Source organism: Berghia stephanieae, chromosome 12 (assembly GCF_034508935.2).
Source record: "Berghia stephanieae isolate SIO BIC M18660-M18661 chromosome 12, UCSD_Bste_1.3, whole genome shotgun sequence".
Classification (NCBI taxonomy): Eukaryota; Metazoa; Mollusca; class Gastropoda; order Nudibranchia; family Aeolidiidae; genus Berghia; species Berghia stephanieae.
Window position 1 is genome coordinate 25,883,472 of NC_088371.1, and position 23,324 is coordinate 25,906,795.

The window sequence follows — 23,324 nt, forward strand, 5'->3', positions numbered from 1 at the left end:
GGGATGACGATGTGGTGGTGGTTGTAGTAGTAATGGTGATAGGAATGATGATGTGATGGTTGTTGTAGTACAGGTGGTGGTTGTAAAAGTAGTGGTGATAGGGATGTTGATGTAGTGGTTGTGGTGAGCCTTTTTAATAGGCTTAATAGTGATGGTGATGGGCAGAGATAAACCACTATTTAGGCGGAAATCCGCCTTAGGCGGAAGATTCTCAGCCCTGCTGTCATTATAGGCGTTCTCAATATCCGCCCTGCACTGTAATTGACAAATCCAGACTCAACAAGATGACAAATGGTAACAGTAACAACAAGAAAAACACATTGTTGTCATTCATGATTCATCAGTTTATTTCGACGTGAGTTACTCCCCATGATACAAACTTGAAAAGCATTATAAAGTACAAATAATTATGATAATAATTTTTGAACGAAAATAAATACAAGAGCTTCAAAAAAAAAAAAACAAGAATGTAAAACTTGAACACGGAATGATTTGGGTTCAAAACCAAAACCCTTCTTGAGCCCACAACGAAAATAATTAAAATGATAACATCATCCTTTAATTTTTTTTGTTTTTTTCAAAAACATTGTGTTCTGTATTTTTTGAAGATGTTCTATTTATTTTTTTTTTGTTCCAATAGTTTTTTACAGTCCACAGCTTCTAGCAGCTTAGTGTTGTATTCATAATAATTATAACACAAAACCCTTTCGTGTCCGTTTTTCCTCTTTGCAAATCTCCCAGACTTCATCCACACATCCTGTTTTAATTCCAGTGTTCAACAACAACAAAAACAAAACCAAAGACAAGTTCCATTCTGATCACTACAAATGGCCAGTATTCTACAAATTCTTTTTTCCTTTGTTTTTTTTTTTTTTTGTTTTTAAGGGTTTTACGGCGCTTGCAACACATGAAGGTCATATCAGCGCCAGTAAAAAGGAAGAAAATGGGATAGTAAAAAGTTCTAGAATTACAATTAAAGCAGCCAAGAGAAAGTAAGACAAAGGGGAACTGGGAACAAATAGGGATCAGATGTAGAATCCAAGAGCATACCACCAATGTACTTAGTTTGAGATCACCTATGTCTCATCCGGACACATGCACAAAATCCAACAAAGAGGAATACACTCAAATGCTTACATTATTCATTAAAAATAACAAATATAATAATGCATATCAGAGAGATGATTTACAAGGAAAAAAATATCATCTCCCAAAACAATAACTATGCATTTGACTGTTTCCCTCTCAGCCAGGACTCCGACCAGGCCAGGAAAAAACCAAGTAATCTCATTCCAAGACAAAGACAGAAAGCATGTTGGAAAACAGATATAAGGGGATAGAAGACACAGTATGTACCTCCCTGCCCGCTATGGGTTTTTTCCTTTCTAAATAGCGCATACGGTTTAAATTAAAGTAATAAATAAAATCGACTTAATCAAATAATAAAACATTTTCAATGAATTTTCAATATCGCTCAATGGCAATTTGATACAGTGAAAACAACGTCAAATATTCTATTGAATTATAATTCATTGTTTCTTACCATTTCAAACATAATTTTCGTGAATTTAATATTAATTTCTTCTCTTTACAATGCAAGACAGGAGTGATATTGAATGAATCCAGTGGTTGCATCCTTACATATCTCCTCATGAACAATCTATCGCATCCCTCATACAATCTAAATATCAAATATTTTTTAATTTATAAGGTTTATAGTTTAATGCCATTGTTGATATAAATTGAGTGGAAATAAAAGCATCTATCCAACCCTGTCTGACTGACGACGACTTAAGAAACAGCCTTTATTTCTCCCCGCCTCGTCGGTAAAAATCCAACGAGGCTTCTTTTTTTATAAGGATTCGAACCCATAACATTTCTATCAATTAGTGACTTCCAATAGCTTCTTCATCTGATTATCAGTCCTCATGAGGAAGACATTTGCTATGTTGTTCAACAAATGACATTTGATAGAAGAAAAAGAAGAAAAAAAAACCCAAAAAGGTTCTATTCAACGCCATGATAAAATATCAACAAATAACCATTCCATACAGAAACCCAGTAGTTACCAGGTCATGTGACCTATGGAGGAATGTTTAATCTTTTAAAAAAAGGGAACATAGATTAACCCGTTCATTGTATTTACTGAGTAAAAATTGATTTTAAAATTTCATTGCTTTCCACCCTCATTGATAATTTTTTTCTTTTAATCTTTATATTCATACATGCGAACTGAAAAAAACAAAAAAAAAAAAGAATAAAATTATCACTTTTCCCATATATAAATATATATATATATTTCACGCAAACCCAAATATATACACACACACATACACACACTGCACAAAACGTGCTATTTCATTCTCCTCTTAAACAGAGGACATGTAAAATATCCTGTAAAATATAAAGGACTGTTGATAATTGATGCAGTGCTAGCCGTCTTTAACAACACCTTGAGGTTGATTGTTTTCTTGTTACCGACATATTAATAGTTGTGATACTTTTGATCATATCAGCGCCAGGGGTAAAAAAAAAAAAAGGAAGCAAATGCAACAATTTACAAGATTACAAATCTACAATTTTAGCAACCAAACAGGATCTATTATAAACCTAAGGAAAAAAAGAACAGAGAACAGTTGTGGACCATTTGTGTGCTGTATACATGGGTGCAAGTAGGTTAGGCCACCCAACAAATTCAAAAAGCCTGAAATTATTTTGAATATGACCCGTTACCTCAAATCGTCACATTAGTTTTTTGTTTGTTTTGTTTTTAAGGGTTTTACAGCGCTTGCAACACATTTAGGTTATATCAGCGCCAGTAAATGGGAAGAAAATGGGACAGTAAAAAGTTCTAGAATTACAATTAAAGCATCCAAGAAAAAGTAAGACAAATGGGAACTGGGAACAAATAGGGATCAGATGTAGATTCCAAGAGCATACCATCAATGTTCTTAGTTTGAGATCACCAATAAGTCTCATCTGGACACAAGCACTGCCCCCACTAAGAGGAATACACTCAAATGCTTACAATATAAATTAGAACAAATATAATAATACATAACAGAGAGATGATTTATAAGGAAAAAAAATATCATCTCCCAAAAACAATAACTATGCATTTGACTGTTTCCCTCCAAGTCAGGAACCCGACCAGGGCCAGGACAAAACCAAGCAAACCAAGCAATCTCATTCCAAGACAAAGACAGAATGCAAGTTGGAAAACAGATATAGGGGGACAGAAGACACAATAAGTACCTCCTTGCACACTATGGGAGGTAGGAACCCCACCCAGGTCACATTCGTTACGATATAACCAGCATTTTTTAAAATTCGAATTTCTTTTGTACATCAAAAAAAATTTTTAAATGAATAGTGCAGAGCTGCCAACCCCATCTGATGAGAATATGTAAAATGGGACCTCAAAATGGGGGAGATTTCATAAAAATGGGTACAATCCTGAAATCCTGAGCTCAATTGCTCAATGATGTTCCCAAGACTATAATCCAATCCTTTCAGAAAATTACCTCCCAGCATGAAGATCATAAAAATTGGTCAAAAAATATATGAAAATCCACTTGGTCACCAATCACCAAGGTTTCTCAATAGGCTAGTAATAATATGAATTACAACTAAAGAAAACTGAAGTGACTCTGGGTACAATCTGGTTGGAAATGCGTACAAGTGTACAATCGCTGAAAATGGGTACAATTACGCATTTTTTGCAGTAGGTTGGCAGCTCTGAAAGTGTGTTGTAGAGCATGTTTTGCTAAAGAAATTATGTATCGCAAGAACTTTACTGCTAATGTGTTTGAGTGATATATATATTTTTATGTTAGTTGGGTGTGAAGTTTTGGGGAATATCCTGAAAATGGCTGGTAGGGAGAGAGTTAAGCCAGAAGTCTGGCACCAATTTGTTTAAGAACAGTAAAAAAAAAAAAAAAAAAGACAGTGCTGTATCAATGCTGAATAAAATTCACAATATTATTTACAATACATCATGACTAACGAACAATTATAAGACAAAAGGTCGTTTCTGTAACATTTCGAGTCATAAAAAATAAATTTTAAAAAAAAAGGCATCCTTTTTAAGGTTATTTTGAAAAACTATGAAAGGATATTGTTTTCACTACATTAGTCTCTGATGAATGATGAAAAAAAATCCAATCACTGAGGTTCTGACACTCTAAGAATGACTTTAAAACGCTTCGAACAGTGTCGAATAAACTAAGTATCAACTTTATAAAGCTATTCCGAATATTCTCATCATCAGGGTTGCCGATTCAAAAGGGAAAAAAATGACTGAACTTTGACCCGACTCATCAATCAACCCATATCTGAATGCTTGATGGACTCTATCAAAAAGATATTACAGTCTTTTTTTCCTTTCATTAGCCAGGTATAGGATTTTTTTTCCCCCGTTAGTCAAGCAATTGGAAAATATAAGATATTTTTTATATACTGAATTCCGTAAATAAATGAAAATTGTTTTTTGTTTTGTTTTTAAAGGTTTTACAGCGCTTGCCACACATATAGATCATATCAGCGCCAGTAAAACATATGGAAATTCTACAACCTTGTTAACGTGTCTGCCTTTACGCTAATGAAAGCTGGATCATTTTGATAAAGGATTTTAAGCCCCGAGATATTCTGCGATCAGTATCTTTGCTTTCTTTTTTAAGCTGCTTTATTCATTTTAAAAAATTTAATATTCAGTATATTTCAATGTCCTCTTCAGCCATGAAGATGAGGAATAAGGAAGAAGGAGGAGGAGGAGGAGGGTTTTTTTTTTTTTGTGTTTAAGGGTTTTACGGCGCTTGCAACACATTTAGGTTATATCAGCGCCTGTAAAAAGGAAGATAATGGGATAGTAAAAAGTTCTAGAATTACAATTGAAGCATCCAAGAGCAAGTAAGACATAGGGGAACTGGCAAATAGGGATCAGATGTAGATTCCAAGAGCATACCACCAATGTACTTAGTTTGAAATCACCTATAAGTCTCATCCGGACACAAGAACAAAATCCAACAAAGAGGAACACACTCAAATGCTAACATTATACATTAAAAAATAACAAATATACTAATACATAACAGAGAGATGATTTACAAGGCAAGCAATATCATCTCCCAAAACAATAACTATGCATTTGACTGTTTCCCTCCCAGCCAGGACTCCGACCAGGGCCAGGAAAAAAACTAAGTAATCTCATTCCAAGACAAAGACAGAAAGCATGTTGGAAAACAGATATAAGGGGATAGAAGACACAGTGTGTACCTCCCTGCCCGCTATGGGAGGTCAGGATCCCCACCCAGGGAGGAGGAGGGAAGCCCTTCATGCTCAGAGCTAAAGACAGTCAACAAACTGCTCAAATTTATTATTTTCATGATAACTATAAATAGTAAGTGCATATGTGGAAAAGGGGAGAGAGAGAGGGGGGGAGGGGGGGGGAGTAAATACTTTAAAACCTTTATGTGTTCCTAGACGCTTAGCACTGCAATAATATTAGTCATGATTGCGATCATAAAGGAATTAACAATAACAATAATAATAATAATAATAATAATAATAATAATAACGGCAATAATGATGACAATTGATAATGAAGACGATGGTAATGATGAAGACGACGACGATGATGATGATGATGATGATAATACACATAAAATGAAATCACTGAGATGGTTGATGATGATAAGAATAGGACTGATATCAGAGACTTTACAAATGGATTGCTTGATTAATCCATGATGAAAAAGAGGGTTATCATAACCCTTGGTTAGAACAAAGAAAAGCAGAAAAAAAAAAATTTTTTTTAAAAACCTTTACCCATCCACTTACTTCTCCCCCTTATCTTTTTCATACTTTGGTATTTCGAGAATTTAGCAACACCTCCTTTGATCACATATATATGCCTTGTAAAAGAGAATAAAAGTAGGTTCTAAATTGCTATGATGTTGTAATTTTAACTAGGTTTTATGGGAGGTGGCAGCACTGGACAGTGTCGGAGAATGGACTGTCAAATGAAAAAACATTCAACTCAGATCACCTGATTACTGGCAGAGACATTTGAACAAGAATAGCAGATCAGGGAGATAGAAGGTATTTTAAACAGATACAGGGAGATAGAAGGTATTTTAAACAGATACAGGGAGATAGAAGGTATTTATTTTAGACAACAATAAATGTAAGGTAATACCAGATGTCATTGACCCTGCTGGTAAAAACACTCTGGTAAACCAATATGGACTGCTTGTTTTTGTTTTTGAGGGTTTTACGGCGCTTGCAACACATGAAGGTCATATCAGCGCCAGTAAAAGGGAAGAAAATGGGATAGTAAAAAGTTCTAGGACTACAATTAAAGCACAGACGTAAAGGTAAGAAAGGGGAATTAGTTCAAATAGGAAACAGATGTAGATTCCAAGAGCACACTTTCAAAGTACTTTGAGATCACCTAAAAGTTTCACCCAGACACCACCACAAGATCCCACTAAGAGGAATACACTCAAATGGTTACAAATCATATATAATATGTAAACAAAACATAATACAGTGCATAACAGAGAGATGATTTACAAGGAAAAAAATATCTCCCAAATCTATCTATACATTTGACTGTTTCCCTCACAGCAAGGCCAGGACAAAACCAAGTAATCTCATTCCAAGACAAAGACAGAAAGCCAGTTGGAAAACAGATATTGGGAGATAAAAGACATAGTAAGTACCTCCCTGCCCACTATGGGAGGAAAATAGTGTGTGCAAAACGTGAACAATGAGCGGAGATGCGAAAAGTGAAAATGAAATCGTCTTTATCCAGTTCATTGGGGATCATACCAGATTGATACGACATTTCACAACACAACGAATGCAGTGAAACAAGAACGAGGGGTGGTGGGTGGTGGGTGGATAGGTGGGAATGGGAAAGGCAGAGCTGAGATTTTTTCAGTGCACAGATGACCCGCCAACGATGTAATGGGGATGGGAAATTATTTAAAACTGGCAGAAAGAGTGAGGGGACAACAGGCAGAGGCAGAGGCAAAGAGAGTGAGAGAGAGAGAGAGAGAGAGAGAGAGAGAGAGAGAGAGAGAGAGAGATAGAGAGAGAGAGAGAAAAGAAGGAGAGAAATGAAATAAAGAGAGAATTAATCTACATGAATACATTATTTCTATGTGTAGTGGAATAGATGATGATGATGAAAATGAGTGTAGATGCAGTTGTTAAGTTTGTTGTTTGATGCGTTTCCGTGGAGGCCCCAATGGAGGACTCTGTTGATGTGCCAGAGCCCCGTAGGCCTCGGCAATGAGGTGAGGGTGGGCTTGGATCATGGTCCGCCAACCGGTGGTCTCCATTACATCTGTAGCATGGCTGAAAAAGGACAAAAGTAGCAAAATATTATTGCTAAGTAAACTACTGGGGGTGTTAATTCAGGAGGCAAAAATTTACTGAACTTTTACACAAACACATAGACCGACCGACCCCTTTCTGAGTGCTGAACTCCAATAAAAAGACATTACGTATTTATGTTTAGCAGATGACTGGAAAATATACTGATGGTTTATAAAATATTGAATTCGTAAATACAGTGAACTTCAATTGTGACCTACTGCCACAAGTCGATATCATTTACTTACTTAAGTATGTTTAGCGCAATATCCACATAAAATGGTGGCTATGTGGTCTTGTAGTATGATGCTCGCTTTCGGTTCGGAAGGTCCTGAGGTCGAGCCTCGCTCAGCACATAGTTGAGAGAGTTCTTGGAAAAGGTTCTTTACACACATTCTCTACACGTACTCGCGTGTATAATGAGTTCCTGACCATTAATAGCGTTGTCTCTGTCCGAAAAATTGCAATATCACCTAATAGGCATCATGTCTCGTCCTACATGTTAAGTATTGCTGTTGGCCAGGGATCCCTTGTAAAGCGCTTTTTTAGCATATGGGTCTTGTGTTAACCTTCCGGTAAGCAAGTATGACAATGAGGTGGGAGTATTTGCACTGAATCAATACCAGTTAACTCACTCAACCCTAACACCGACCATATCCGTGGTTTACCCTGCTATTACATTTTTATTATTAAATTTTTCTGAGACAAATTATAGGCGTAGTGTCAAAGCTAATGTTTTTTCATTTTTACATGTTATTAACATTGTCAATGGTAGTTGAATAAAACTATTTAGATATGCACATGCTCATTTTAAATACATTTTTTTTCCAATTTTGAAAAGTAGCAATATTCTCTAGGATTGAGTGAGTAAATGGTTCCACTCATTATTTAGAATACGATCAAGTTCTTAAAATTTATAAAAATCACTTTCTGCTCTTAACCTTGGGAAAGAATTAAGATATTAATTGCAATAAATTTGTCTCCATGCCCAAATCAAAAGCTCATTGGAGTTGTCTTACGAAGTTGAAAAATGTATTAAGACAATATAAAATTGAGTTTTGTTTTGTTTTGTTTTTAAGGGTTTTACGGCGCTTGCAACACATTAAGGTCATATAAGCGCCAGTAAAAAGGAAGAAAATGGGATAGTAAAAAGTTCTAGAATTACAATTAAAGCACAAAAGAAAAGGTGAGACAAAGGGGAATTGGTTCAAATAGGGAACAGATGTAGATTCCAAGAGCACACCATCAAAGTACTTAGTTTGAGATCACCTAAAAGTCTCATCCGGACACAAGCACAGGTCCCAACTAAGAGGAATACACTCAAATGTTTATAAATCATATAATATAATATGTAAACTAAACATAATACAATGCATAACAGAGAGATGATTTACAAGGAAAAAAATATCATCTCCCAAAACTATAACTATACATTCGACTGTTTCCCTCCCAGCCAAGGAATCCAGCCAGGGTCAGGACAAAACTAAGTAATCTCATATCAAGACAACGACAGGAAACAATTAGAAAACAGGTAGGGGGGATAGAAGACACAGCAAGTACCTCCCTGCCCACTATGGGAGGTCAGGATCCCCACCCAGAAATTGAGTTTTAAACTTTATTCAACACTTGAATTATGATCGACTTATCACATTCATTTAACAGGCACCGTACATTGAACTGTTAGCTATGCGTGTATTGTATATTTATTAGACATGAGATTTATGAGAGAGAGAAAAATGATCACCAACCTGTTAATAAAGTCAATGGCATGAGTTTTGAGTTGCTCTGCACTGTGTAGATCTGCTAGTACCAGAATGTCACAGACATTTTCGACTGTCAAATTGGAGCACAACGCATCCTCACACATCACTTTTAATCTCTCTAAATCATACTGGGGAATAACAATGACAATTGATAGTTGATCTTAACATTGATTCAATGGGACAATCACTCTATTTCCTTGAGTGATATACATCTTTATTATTTTGCACTATTCGCATGAGGAATGATATTAGATTTGAAATGAACAATGCCTGCTTTCTGGTAAAACTTTGATTGACTGAGAGTTGTATTATCTAAGATTTCAGTATGATCAGTAATGTTTTCTAGCACACTGGTTTAATAAACCACCTTATTTTATTCGTATCAAATGAATTTTAAGGAAGCAATCCTAATTTGGGATGTCAAACATGTAATGTTTGTTTTGTTTGTTGTTATGTGTTTAACGGCACTTTCAACACTATTTAGGTCATTTAAGCGCCCATCCATGTAATGTTATGTGATATTATTGCCTTAGAAATAGAGAAAAAGAAATTATTTTTTTTACTTATGGTCTCAAAATGTAATGACGTATGTTTTTGAGCTATCATATATATGGAACTGAACTTTATTCTACAATTGAAATTTTGAGACAAAATTTATCGAATCCATCAACCACTCCTGATATGTTATACAGTCTGAGGTAAAAAAAAAAAGTAGTACTCCAGAGCAATAAGACTAATTGAGCCCGGTTAGAATAGCGTAATATGGACATTATCAACTGCTTACTACCTTTCGGACCTCTGTCTATTGCATAGTACTTTCCACCAGACTAACAGAACCTGCTATCCAATCACAGATAAGATATCATGTTTTGTTGTATTAATGGAATTATGGACCTTGAAACTTGTGTGTGTATTTCAGTGCCAGTAAAAATATTTGGCAACAAGTCTCATATTTTGAATCGATCAATTCCTTTTTCATCACTTAGAACAATAACTTTGAGAATTCGCAAATGACATAAGTGAAATCTAAAATCCAATCGTGTAATTTTTTTTTTATAGGTCTTGACAAGACAACTTGCAACGAGTCATTACTTACTTTATCGGCAGCAGCCAGGAGATCATCCGCCATCTTGTCTAGGTTGGGTGCCTTGCCGGTATAGGTAAATCGTAACATCTCTCTCATCACCTCATGGTCCACATCTTGGATATCTACACGATTCTGAACACAGACAACACAAAAAAAAATTATGAATTCTACATCAACAACAAAAATTTCTCTGGATTAACTCAAATCGTTTAAAACTGATACTTTACACCAATGAATTATATTTTGATCAGTGTGCGTCTGAATCTCATGATGAGCATGAACGTATAATCACGACAGTTTACAACCCCCCCCCCCCCCCCCCCCCCCGTGCTGATGTAAATGTTGCCATGGAAACTGTTCAGCCATGTGGGAAATGAAAAAAGCAAAACGCCTGATTGTGTTTTTATTGTGACTGGCGATTTTTATCATTGCAATAAGATAATAATTCCTGGTCGCTCACAAATTGTTCAATGCTTTACTAATGACAAATCGACCCTCGACCTATTTTTCTGTAATGTTGACAGGTCCTATAAATGTTTTCCCAGAGCTACACTTGGTTCGTTGAACTACAACATGCTGCTATTAGTACCTATATGTTACAGTGAATGACATAATCAGTTGGATGAAGTGGATGAAGAAAAGGTTTGAACTGAGATATTGCCAAATTTAGTGAGAAGGTTTATTTTTATCAAAATTGAGATCTTGTCATAAAAATGATTAAATCAACCCTTTTTGTACATCTTCAGGAAATATCAAAGCTTCATTTCACTTCTAAATATTTTTTACAGCTATTCAAATGAGAAAAAGTATATATTTATACATTGTACCTAAGATGAACTAAAAACGAAACAAAGAGAAATCAAAAAAGAAATTTTAAATGTAAGGAACATTACAAAATCAAAATAGAGAGAAGTTTTCAATCAGGTGACATTAAAACAACTTGGAAATTCATGAGAATGCTGCTTAATAAAAATTGAAAATATTTTAGACAATCGAACTGATCCTCTAAATCATCATATCACCAAGTCGAACAGAAGTGACCGATTGTTGTCTATACGAACAAAAAGTGAAAGACACCTCCAATCCTTTTCACCTTACAGTTGCAGAATTTTTAATAAGGTAAATAATTTATAAATTTTGATCTACGTCTGTTTTAACTTTGAATCTTCTTCTTTAAAATTACTCCATACCTACAATTTTTAAACACCAATTTATAAAATCGCTTACTACAACTTTAGAATTACGGATTTAATCTATATGTGCCATGTAATTTATACTATGTAATTTTTCTCAGTCAATTTACAAAATTATTATACTGTTTCTAATTTTTTGCTTTTTACAATTTTTTGTTCTTATAAGTAGACATCAATATACATTTTACAAGATACGCATATCTATACAATTATATAACCTGTACTATGTAATTATTCTTACAGCTTACAATATTATTACACCATACCCATTACCAAGTTTTACTTTACCACATATTTTTACGGATATTATATTTATGTATGTATCATTGTCGTCATTTTATACGCCTGTACAAAAATTTCCTTTTTGGATGAATCAAGTACATTATTATTATTATTATTATTATTATTATTATTATTATTATTATTATTATTATTATTATTATTATTATTAACATTATTATTATTAAAATAACCAGACCTGCCTAATACTATGAAAAATTTGTAGAATTACGAAATCTTGACTCTAATTTCAGAACTTTATGAACATTTCTGAGTCATTAAAACTTATTGAAAACAAAGTTGACTCCAGAGTGCAAAATTATAGGGATTTTGGAGTGATATCTAATCACTGTGAGGGTGAATTGTTGATCTGTAAAGTTGACTACAGCGACTAGTTTTTAACTTCTCAAAACCACAAATTTTTAGATTTTCAGATAAGCAGGTCTACGTATAACAAACAGAAGAGAAAAAAAAAATAATCAAATGAACAAATGGACATCAATAATCAGGATTACCTGTTTACTCTCCGTCATCTGATGTTCAAACATGGCATTAAAAACAGGGGACCGGGCTGAAAAGGAGAAGTATATTTTGATGTTAGGTAAGCCATACATACCTCCAAATTTGAAAAATCAAAAATGTCTAATTTTGAGTAACTTGAGAAGTGATCACAATTTGTTTTTTACAATTTTCAATAGAACTTTTGTTATTAAGGAATGGTTGGTAATGGAAGAATTTCGTTATAGGCCTGAAATTCCAGTTGGATGGATGGTGATATTTAAAAAATGAACCCCCCTCCTCCTCCCCCCCCCCCCCCCTCCCCCCAAAACAATACTATGCATTTGACTGTTTCCCTCCCAGATAGGACTCCATCCAGGACAAAACCAAGTAATCTCATTCCAAGACAAAGAAAGAAACAAGTTGGAAAACAGATATAGGGTGATAAAAGACACAGTATGTACCTCCCTTCCCACTATGGGATGTCAGGAACCCCACCCAGTAACCCAATTTTGATATTGGGTGTCAAAATCGACAAAATTTCTACAGCATATCCCATTAAACTGGCGAAACGAGGTGAAATCTTTCTTTCATCTAAAAAGATACCAGCTCAAGGCAGCCGGATATGAAAATGAGACTAATCTTCACCTCTATGTGCATTTTATTAGAATAGTTGCTGCCTAGAAAAGTTTGGTATTTTTCTGTGATCTGTTTGGCATTTTTAAAAAAATAAATCTGGCGACCCTGCTACTCAATATATTTATTCCCCCCCCCCCCCCCCTGCAGACAATCTGGAAGCAAATTTTCATTGCATAAAGTATATGTCACATGTATCCTTTTGGTACTTGCACTTACAACATCCATCACTCCCTAAAGACAGAAACTGATTCACGCCCGAGTTAAGTCGGGCAGCATGGCTCAGCGGTACAGTCTTTGTTCGTACTCGAAAGGTACTGAGTTTGATCACCCACTGCGCTGCATTGTGTGGCCTTGAGCAAGTCACCTCGCCCTAGCTCAATTTACAGCGCTGCACTGCGGCTGATGCCTGGGTTATTCCAATGTTCCCTTGGAATAGACCCTAGAGACAAATTTCACCTATGAGATGAATAAAGAGAATTTTATTTTTTATTTTTACTTATTTATTTTATTATCATTCTCTAATTTACGACAAAATTGGGGATTCACTGGTTCGATGATTGAGGGAGGCGGAATTTTTAATACCCTTTATACAGCAGCACTTTACAAGTTTGCAAAAATTGTTATCCATCCAATTACTACCATGCTCAACATCGCTTGACTTTGGTTATAAGACACTGAACCCCTGAGCTGCCAATGTCACACTTTCTTAAATAACAATGTGAAATTGAATGTGAGCTTCAATTTAATAGACAAAAAAAAAAAAACAGATAAAATGGAGGTTTCGGGTTTCCCCTTTATCTTTATCCAGTGCTTCCTCCAAGAAATTGTCAAAAAGGAGGATTTTTTTAGAAGCCCGCCGAAGGCAGGCAATGCGACCGCCAAAGGGGGATCCGGGGGCATGCTCCCCCGGAAAATTTTAAAAATTGACATGCAATTAAGCCATTTCGAGCCACTTTGGCATCAAAATTATGATTTTTGTTAAGCACTCCAATAATTTTTCTTGAAATTATCCGCGGATATTTCTCTTGGTTTTTGACAAGAGCGGATTTTTCACGGATCATTAAAAATGCAGAAATCTGTATAAAAGCCGAAAAGAGGAAGCACTGTTTATCAACAAAACAGGATGGATGAAACACAACAGACGAATGAGATAATGTGGTAGTGGCATTGTTAAGATGAATCTACCACATTATCTCATTCGTTTGTAGTGTTTCATTTATCCCGTTTCGTTGATAAAGGGGAAACCCCAAAAGTCCATTTTATCTGTTTTCGTATATTAAATTGAAGCAAACATTCAATTTCACATCGTTATTTATTTCTTCGAGCTTCGAGCAGCAACATTTACGTTACACTTTCTTAAATGAAAACTTACCCGCCAAAATGGCTTTATGTGCCTGAAACTCTCGTCCCCCGACACAGAGAGTTACATCATTGAAGGATGTCCTGTCAAACAGCTGTCCAAGGTCCTCACTCAGGCGGCAGTCGGGTACCTTGACAGGGGTACAATTGGACTGGCCAGACACATTAACCGTATCTCCTACTACACTGACCTGCACAAACAACGAACAAGCAAGATGACAAAGAATTGTAGCTGTCGAAACCGTATCAGAATTGTTTATTATTGAAAAATGATGCAACTCAATGAAAATTTTTGTTTTACTGCCTATGCACATTATTGCTATGAGAGAGGGAAAAAAATTGAAAAATAAAAACAAAAAATAAAAAAAATAAAAAAAACAACTACAGCATTTTGTTGGTAAGCAGTGATTAAACTTAATTAAAATCTCGTTTATAAAAAAAGTATAACTTTTTACCATGATTTAATTCACTGTGGGTTAGGTGTATGAATCATGGCATGAGTGGTATATCATCATTATCATTTTCTATATTGTCATCATCATCATCATTATTTTCTACAATATCCTCATCATCATCATCATTATCATTTTCTATATATTTTCCTCATAATCATCATTATCACTGTGACCACTGACCTCACAGAAGATGGTGAGTTTGTCATCTGGCAACAAGCCATTTGCCTCATCCATCAGAAAGTCCCGACGTATAAATTTTTTGAATCCCCAGTCTTTCCCCTGTACAAATCTGTATGCCCGCTGACTCTCTGAGAATGGTAGAAGTATTATAGACATCAATTAATTTATTCAATATTGTTTCTACTATTGTAAATATCTTCTACAATGAAAATAATAGGAAAAAATCTGTGACTAAAAACATATCACAACCGTGATTCATGATGAAAAATAAATAACACAAGAACACGAGTATCAAAACAGTTGATGTGAAAGGATGATTAAAATCTTGATTTAATTAAGATGTCAAAGTGGTGGTGATGACGTTGGTTTGTTATAGTTTATATAAAAAAAGGAAAAGAAAATAAATCTTTTTTTTTTTAATGTAATGCCAGTAACAGTGCCTAAATACAAGGAGAGAATCACATGGAAAGTTGAATGTGCCATCATTCCTCAAATTTCCACAATCTAGCATTCATGGGTATGTATTGAGCTTCTAAAAATAATAGTCACGGATTAATATGTAAGCCATTTCTTATCTTACTTAAAACTTGCCCTCTAACTGTGCTGTCTGCTAGAGATTTTTGATACTTTCCAAATTTAAAAAAAATATATATATACTCAGTTACTCAATATAAAATAGGTTTTGCATGTCCATAGTTTAATCAGTCTATTATGTAAATCAAGACAATAATTTAATATGGCACACATAATTTGTCTTATAAAAATGTAAATAATGAATGAGTAAAAGCAACCACAACAGAATATAACATGTGTCATTAAATAATTCCCAACACGATACATATATCATTAGATTTCATTTAACAACAATTTGGACCAAACAAAGTATAGTCTGTTTTTAAAGAAATATGGCCCACCATTCTTGAGATAAAAATAATGACAATAATAATAATAATAATAATAATAATAATAATAATAATAATAATAATAAATAATAATAATAATATAATAATAATAATAATAATAATAATAATAATAATAATAATACTTCATACAAAAGAAATTAGTTTGTTTTTAAGATTATTTCAAAAAAAAGTCCATATAGTACCAATGATTTTGGTATTTGTAGTTGTACTGAATGGAGGTTTGTGTAAACCCAGATGGGGGTATTTCTGAATAAGCTGAGATGGGCTCAACTTTGATAATTCTAAACCATAACAAACCAAGGGTATAAAATGCCTTACCCATAGCCTTTGTTTCCTCCCGCTTGGCGTTGAGTATAGAAAATTTAAATTTGGCCCGTACTTCACTCTTGTTACATGAAACAAGGAGAAGGTATAGGGATAAATATTCTTTGCTTTCTTCATCTAAACCTTTTGGGTTCACCCTTAAGCACCTGAAAGGAGACATGTATACATTTTTTTTAATTTCAAAAATAAAAATGGGTGACATTTTGCACTATTCGAAGAAATTGTTTCTGTTATGGCTTTTATAAATAGGAGACATCTATCTAAATTTATATCGATATTGGCCATAATCATTATTTCAAGCCATTATGACAATAAGTTACATTTTAAATGAATCAAGACAAATAACTGAATTATTAAAGTTAAAATCTAGGTGCTTCTTTGGATGACCATTATAATGACAGTGTAAGTGTAAAAACAAGTACTGAGAACAGACAAATTCCAAGGGGGAAAAAATAAATTTAAAAAAAAAAAAAAGAATACAATAAAAATGCCTTATAAATACCATTTTAATTTGTCATTTGCACCAGCGGAAAACGAGGAACTCTTGAGAACCTCTCCCATTTCCTCTCGACAAAAGCTGAAATTGTTGATGGTCCATATGTAGGAGAATTTAATAACTTTCACCTGGAGAGGGAGATTAGTGAATGTTATAACAAAATATATGAATTGTAAAAATATATTAATCATAAAAGAAATCAATAAAACACTATTGACACTGTTCACTTGATTAAACTATTTGTGAAATATCGCAAAAACTGCCTCGAGAATGAAAATTTTTGAAAATCACAACAACGAAAGAGGGATGCTCACATAGCTCAGTAGGTAGAACACCTGCTTCACTGGCAAAATAGCCGGTATCAACTTCAGCTGCAGTTGAGATTTTATTTATTTTCAGATTACCCCCAGCCACCGAACCACCCAGTAGTGATTGGGTAACTGTATCCGTTTGATCTGACAGAAAGTACTTTGTGATGGACTAGCATCCTATCAAAAGGGTACCACACAATTGCTATTGTCCATTTAACACTAAAGAAGCCGGGAAGAATTCATGAAACAGATTAGAGTAAATAGAGGCAACTAAGGGAAAAAAAAAAAAAAAAACAATAAAAAAAAAAGAGTGGGATAATTTTGGATTTTAAAAAAACACGCACACCCATATCTCCACACATGATTTTTTTTTTGTTTCTCATTATGAGATATTGAATAGCATACATGGAGTAACAATGCAAATGAGCTTATGTTAAGACAACCTTGCCTTTGTTTAATGTTAAAGACCTATATATATTTTCCAAGGGCATAATGATAGCTCACTTGATAGAGCACTCACTTCGCTAACAAAGGGACTTGTGATCAATCCTGGGTGAAGTCAACATATTTTTTTTTGGACCCCTTGTCCACCCAGCAGTGATTGGGTAGCTGGGTCTGTTAGAGCTGGTAGAAAGTACTTGGCTACGAAGGGCAACCTATTTTCCAAAGGAACATGCTTTCAAAATTTAGACATTTAAGCTAATTTAGAGTCCAAAGGCAACCTTTAGCACAAAATCAAGGTGCAGGGTTGCCAATTCAGGAGGCAAAAATTTACTGAACTGTTACGCTAACTCATTGAACAGCCCCAATTCTTAGTGCTGAACTCCAGTAAAAAGACATTATGATTCATTATGTATTTACTTTTTTCCCCTTAATCAGGTGGTTGGAAAATATACTGAGGGTATATAACATACTGAATTCCGTAAATATACGGAAAATTGGAACATTGAAGGCTTATCCTTTTTTGTTCCAACCTAATGCAATGTTCTTGTCATCCATTGACATAAACATAGTGGTCGACATTCGGAATTAAAAACATACCTGTGTGTAGCACCAGTTATCGGCTACAGGGCAAGAAACATCCGGTGGAGGCGGAGTCGATACGCGACACACTGCCATGCGAGAGTTGTCAGGAGACGACGACGTCTCGCTGTCGCCCTGCTGGTCCGTCAGCTTGAAAGTGGGGTGGCGCGGCTAGGAAACCGCGGGCTGTTAACACAAAACTAGGAATTGTATATATAAGGATCAATCCACAGTGGTGTGTCAGATGAAAGTGTCAACCTGAAAGTAGTCAAGAATATTCAAGATAAACTACGTGTGTATGTGTGTTTTTTTTTTGCACTTTTTTTTTCATCTATGTCTGTTTACGTATATTATGTAAATGCTGTAACCAAATGATAAATTGCCTTCATGGACAATAAAGATATTATTACTATTATTATTATTATTATTATTATTATTAATTACATGGGCATTTATTATATTTACTTTTTCCCAGAAATCAACCGTCTATAGGAACAAGAACACAATTCAAATCCTTGTCATTATATTTTATATCAATTTTTTTTTTCAGGTGTCATTAATTTTGTTTAAATGTGGCTTTTTGAAATACAAAAAAAAATCAAGATCTTGTATAATAATAATTGTCTTCAACCAATATAAAAATATATTTATTACAGAACATCTACCCGGTTATGAGAGTCAGTGCCTGGGGAGGATACAGAAAAATCAAAGTGGCAAATAGGTAAAGAAAATTATATTAAATTAGTAAGTTGTCCATAAATGTCAGAATAAAATTTTTGGGCTACATTTTGAACAGCATATATATGAATCAATACACACACATTCAAATGAACAAAAGACTTATAAACCTCTCTCTGACCGTTCTCTTTAATGTCTGTCATGTAAAGGAACCCAAGTATTCAAGACAAAAATGAAATTCTGTTTTTTAAACTTCAAATTCAAATAGTTATTTATGTGAGAGAAAAGGGCCCATCTCAAATTATATTGTGTTTAAATTACCACTGGTTATAAATTAGTTCAAATGACAAATTTTACAAAAAATCTCTTCGCTTTCAGCCACTTTTATTTTTGTCCTTGGTCAAGATTTTATTAACCCCCAATTTGCTCACTTTGGATTATAACAACATGGGTGATTATTGTTGACATGAGACATTTGTTTCATGGATTGCCAATATTCCTTTGTATCATGGAATGTCAAGACAACAGTTGTGGATCAAATTTTTTTTTTTAATTGGATTTAGAATTTAGCAGTCATTTGAAATTTCATTTTCTACCTAGTGAACCTTTCAATTTCAAGACTAACAAATCAAAATGGCGGCCGAGAATCAAAACAATGGTCAAATTAGGGAATTTTAAACTTTCACAAATCAGTCAAAGTTTGTTCTAGAGTTTTTAAAATGCGTCTATATGATGACAAATTGAATAAACAAACACATGACAAAAGATCCACGGTGAAAATACAAATTGAAAGAAATGCTAGCGCTATAAGCTTTCGGAAGGTCTCCCGTTTTCATGTGAGATGTGCAGCGTCATTTGGAACTTGATGTTTTCAATACAATACCATGGTAGTTCTGAATAAAAGAGAATATTAGCAATAGTCCAATGTTGATAGATCTGTCTGTTACTTGTTTCAGTATATTTTACTTCCAATTACCATCACATATTCTGCTTTTTCGCCATCCACACACAGCTGATTATTGGTCATTCAAGACCCAAAATCATGTGCCCATTTCCCTTTCTCTAATTTTTGACAGGACGTGTCTGATTTTTTTGTACTGGTGTCATAGATTTGACTATCGTCTGCATAGGACTAATATGCGAGGTTATAACTATTTGCGATTGGACTCAGTGACGCTGTATATAATGTGAACAAAGTACACCCAACAGTGAGTCTTGAGGGATTTCGATCCAGCTTCACTTGAATGAATAATGAAAATGAATGAGTCTTGGTGTGAGCGTGCATTTCCGTTGGAGTTTGTTCGCGTTTGGCCAGGTCTCTGCTCCTCTGATGGTTGACCACAATAAAGTGGAATTGAAGCGTTTTGTGTTATCAACATTATTATCATCGTCTATATTAATCATTTTCATATAATTTTTTAAATAACTTCCCCTGCCTTCACCTTTACTGTTGGTTCATGATTAATGATTGTTACAGTTTCAATTAGAAGTTACCGATCTTGTGGTGATGTGCCGATTGGGAGTGCAATAAACATTAGCCATTTACAAACAACACGAGTGAGAAACATCAATAAGATTTTCAAGTTTGGATTAACAAACATTTAAGAATATTTACATATAAAAAAAATAATAAAGACTGACATGAGATTGAATAGGAAATCCGTCTGCTGCCATCCAAATTCAGTGCAATGAATAAAAGAAGTTTAACCAGCCGAACCGGATCGGAAAGTTGTCATTTCATTTTAAATCAAGATGACTAACAGAGAATTTTCAAACAGTTATTAATATCCTTCGTTTATCAACAGCCATGAGGACAAATCATTAAAACAGTCCAGAGATCAATAAATAATGGAAAATTATCACAGAAATAATCATAAAGGTGTTCAGTCTTGACTGTGTGAGAATGCCTTGACGCAAGCGCAGTCGATCGACACAAATTTAGAACGAGGCTCTGGCCACATAAAGTCAAACGAACTCATAAGAAGAGTGCATACATTCTTTTATGGAACTGTGTATTCCTTGCATCGAATGTACTGAATACACGCCTGTGATTTCCCTATAGGGTACCAAATACACACATAATGTGTGTTCCCTACATCGGAAGAGATTATGTATACGAGCTAAAAGGCTTGACCAAGAAGGCGAGGTGGTCGGATATTTTGATACTTTAACTGTAACCGGGGTGTGACGAGTTAGGGGTTCGAACCCCTTATAAGGCATTTTCATACTCCCTTGGTCAAAATTAGTAATTCTCAACTTCCACATTTTGACAACATGAGTGATTCCTGATGACATCAGACTCGAGAAATTTGATCGACTTTTTTACAATTTTTATTTCAATACTTTTACTTAATTTTTAGACAAAACGAAGTCTTTGGATACAAGAGTCTCTCTCCCGAAAAATGTGTCGTTTAATTCGTTCGTACCTGTAACTACAAATAACATTGAAATATTTGGCAATCCATATCTGAAAACAAGATTCAAAAAATGCACATGAAGTTGTGAGATATCAGATTCATAACTATTAGCAATCTTATATCACGATCAACAGGGCTAAAATCATAATAACCATGACCAAGACAAGTTTATTGTCACGAGAGATCGATTCTTTTTCTCTATTTTTCTTTTTCGTGTTTTCGGTACAAAGCAACTCAATTTCGTGCATCCCCCTTTCATTTTTAAAAAGAATTCAATACGGGTATTTCACTTGTCGGTTAAATAGAAGGAAGGCAAATTAATTAATCGTATAATCACCTTCGTTAATATAACTCACAGTAAAAGCATAAATATTATCTGAGAACATCTAGATTGTAAAATGTTGTTTGTTTAAAATGTTTTACGGCTACGGCGCTTTAAACCACGCCCATGACCATCTGACAGACACGGTGAGAATTTCCTCAATTTTTCATATCGGTATTGAGAATCGGGATCTCTTTCAAGCCCTCGATTTCGAACTGCTTTCAATCAAGACTTCCCGAAAATAAAATAAACAATAAACAAAAACGCTGTAAATGATATAATAAAGCCGTTGACTTGAATTACACCTCTACATGCCTGACAATATCGATAATGCCTGTAACAGAATTTGTATCAATGTCGCCAGTATCGATTAAGGTATAGATATATGGGATTTTGATTTCCGGTGTTGGGAATACACAATAGTGTGTTCCGTACGCTAGTTTAGGGAATACACAGTTCCTTCTTGGATTTCCAAAAGCTTTTTATCAGGGAATTATCTCTATTACCTATCAAATATTATTGTATGTTAATAAGGAAAATAGTTATTCAAAGATAATCTTGGAGAACTGTGTTATACTTTCATCGTCGGGAAACTGGGTTCGGAAACTAGGATAGAGGGCTAATAAGCAGCCAGACAAACAAAAAAAGAAAATATAAGCCAGCCTGGTCAAAAAGAGGTCAAGTTGAAAGTTCAAGGACATTCAGTGACACTATGATAGGGAAAGAAAATGAAATTTTAAAGATTCCGAAAATAGATTTGAACACACGTCGTCAAAGCAATAAAAAAGAAATGGCCAAAGAAAATAAAGAATATTTAAATGTCGTAACAATAGGAACATATGAGAATGATTTAGTGTTGAGGCTTCTCTTAAATGAAATTATATCAAAACATGAACGTTTACAAATAATATTAATTATCTAAGGGTCACTCCCAGTTGGCAAATACACGTAAACGGGGTCGACTGGAGTAGCCCAGGCGTTAGCCGAAATGCAAACAACAAGATATGAAGTGAGTAGAAAAGTGCCAGAAGACAATAGAGAATAAAAATTTTTTTCGCGGCGGTGGTGGGGTTTGAACCTGCGACCTTATTGGTACGACAACTCCGCCTGGCAGGTGAGAGCGTGGCTCTACCGTGTGAGCTATCCACGAACACAAAAATATTCGTTTCAAACCCAAAGTCATTTCTAGATCCCTCTCTCACCCACTTCTTGAGATCGCCGATTCGTTCACCACCATCGCGAAGTAATTTTGACCAGCAGTTAAGCTTAATAGCCAATATTCTCATCACAAACATATAACATAGAAACGATTGAGACATTGAGTATGTTCCGGTGTATGGGGTGAATTTTTAATTCAGAAAAGTGAGTGGAGCAGGCACTTATTGTTGGTAACAACAAGATATGAAGTGAGTAGAAAAGTGCCAGAAGACAATAGAGAATAAAAAATTTTTTCGCGGCGGTGGTGGGGTTTGAACCTGCGACCTTATTGGTACGACAACTCCGCCTGGCAGGTGAGAGCGTGGCTCTACCGTGTGAGCTATCCACGAACACAAAAATATTCGTTTCAAACCCAAAGTCATTTCTAGATCCCTCTCTCACCCACTTCTTGAGATCGCCGATTCGTTCACCACCATCGCGAAGTAATTTTGACCAGCAGTTAAGCTTAATAGCCAATATTCTCATCACAAACATATAACATAGAAACGATTGAGACATTGAGTATGCTCCGGTGTATGGGGTGAATTTTTAATTCAGAAAAGTGAGTGGCACTATGTTGGTAACAACAAGATATGAAGTGAGTAGAAAAGTGCCAGAAGACAATAGAGAATAAAAATTATTTTTTTTTTCGCGGCGGTGGTGGGGTTTGAACCTGCGACCTTATTGGTACGACAACTCCGCCTGGCAGGTGAGAGCGTGGCTCTACCGTGTGAGCTATCCACGAACACAAAAATATTCGTTTCAAACCCAAAGTCATTTCTAGATCCCTCTCTCACCCA

General features: G+C 34.9%; 1 protein-coding gene across 1 annotated transcript; it reads right to left on the reverse strand.

Annotated features, from left to right (window-relative positions):
- Positions 1–323: 323 nt before the first annotated feature.
- On the reverse strand, positions 324–20,528 carry LOC144958351 (speckle-type POZ protein-like). Its single transcript, XM_078890293.1, has 10 exons — positions 20,230–20,528; positions 17,929–18,168; positions 16,583–16,704; positions 16,075–16,226; positions 14,834–14,961; positions 14,212–14,389; positions 12,218–12,273; positions 10,240–10,362; positions 9,129–9,271; positions 324–7,362 (listed from the first exon to the last, which is right to left on the reverse strand). Exons 2-10 carry the CDS (start codon positions 18,004–18,006, stop codon positions 7,215–7,217), a joined length of 1,128 nt encoding a protein of 375 aa, XP_078746419.1. The 5' UTR covers positions 18,007–18,168; positions 20,230–20,528; the 3' UTR covers positions 324–7,214.
- Positions 20,529–23,324: the final 2,796 nt, after the last annotated feature.

Bases quoted from the DNA above. Each gene is read 5' to 3' on its own strand.
- LOC144958351 (XM_078890293.1), bottom strand. From the start codon at position 18,006: ATGGCAGTGTGTCGCGTATCGACTCCGCCTCCACCGGATGTTTCTTGC. The intron at 12,274-14,211 runs GTAAGTTTTCAT...TCTCCTTTTCAG, and splicing joins ACATAAAGCCATTTTGGCGG to CCCGGTCCCCTGTTTTTAAT. The intron at 9,272-10,239 runs GTAAGTAATGAC...GTTATTCCCCAG, and splicing joins TCCTGGCTGCTGCCGATAAA to TATGATTTAGAGAGATTAAA.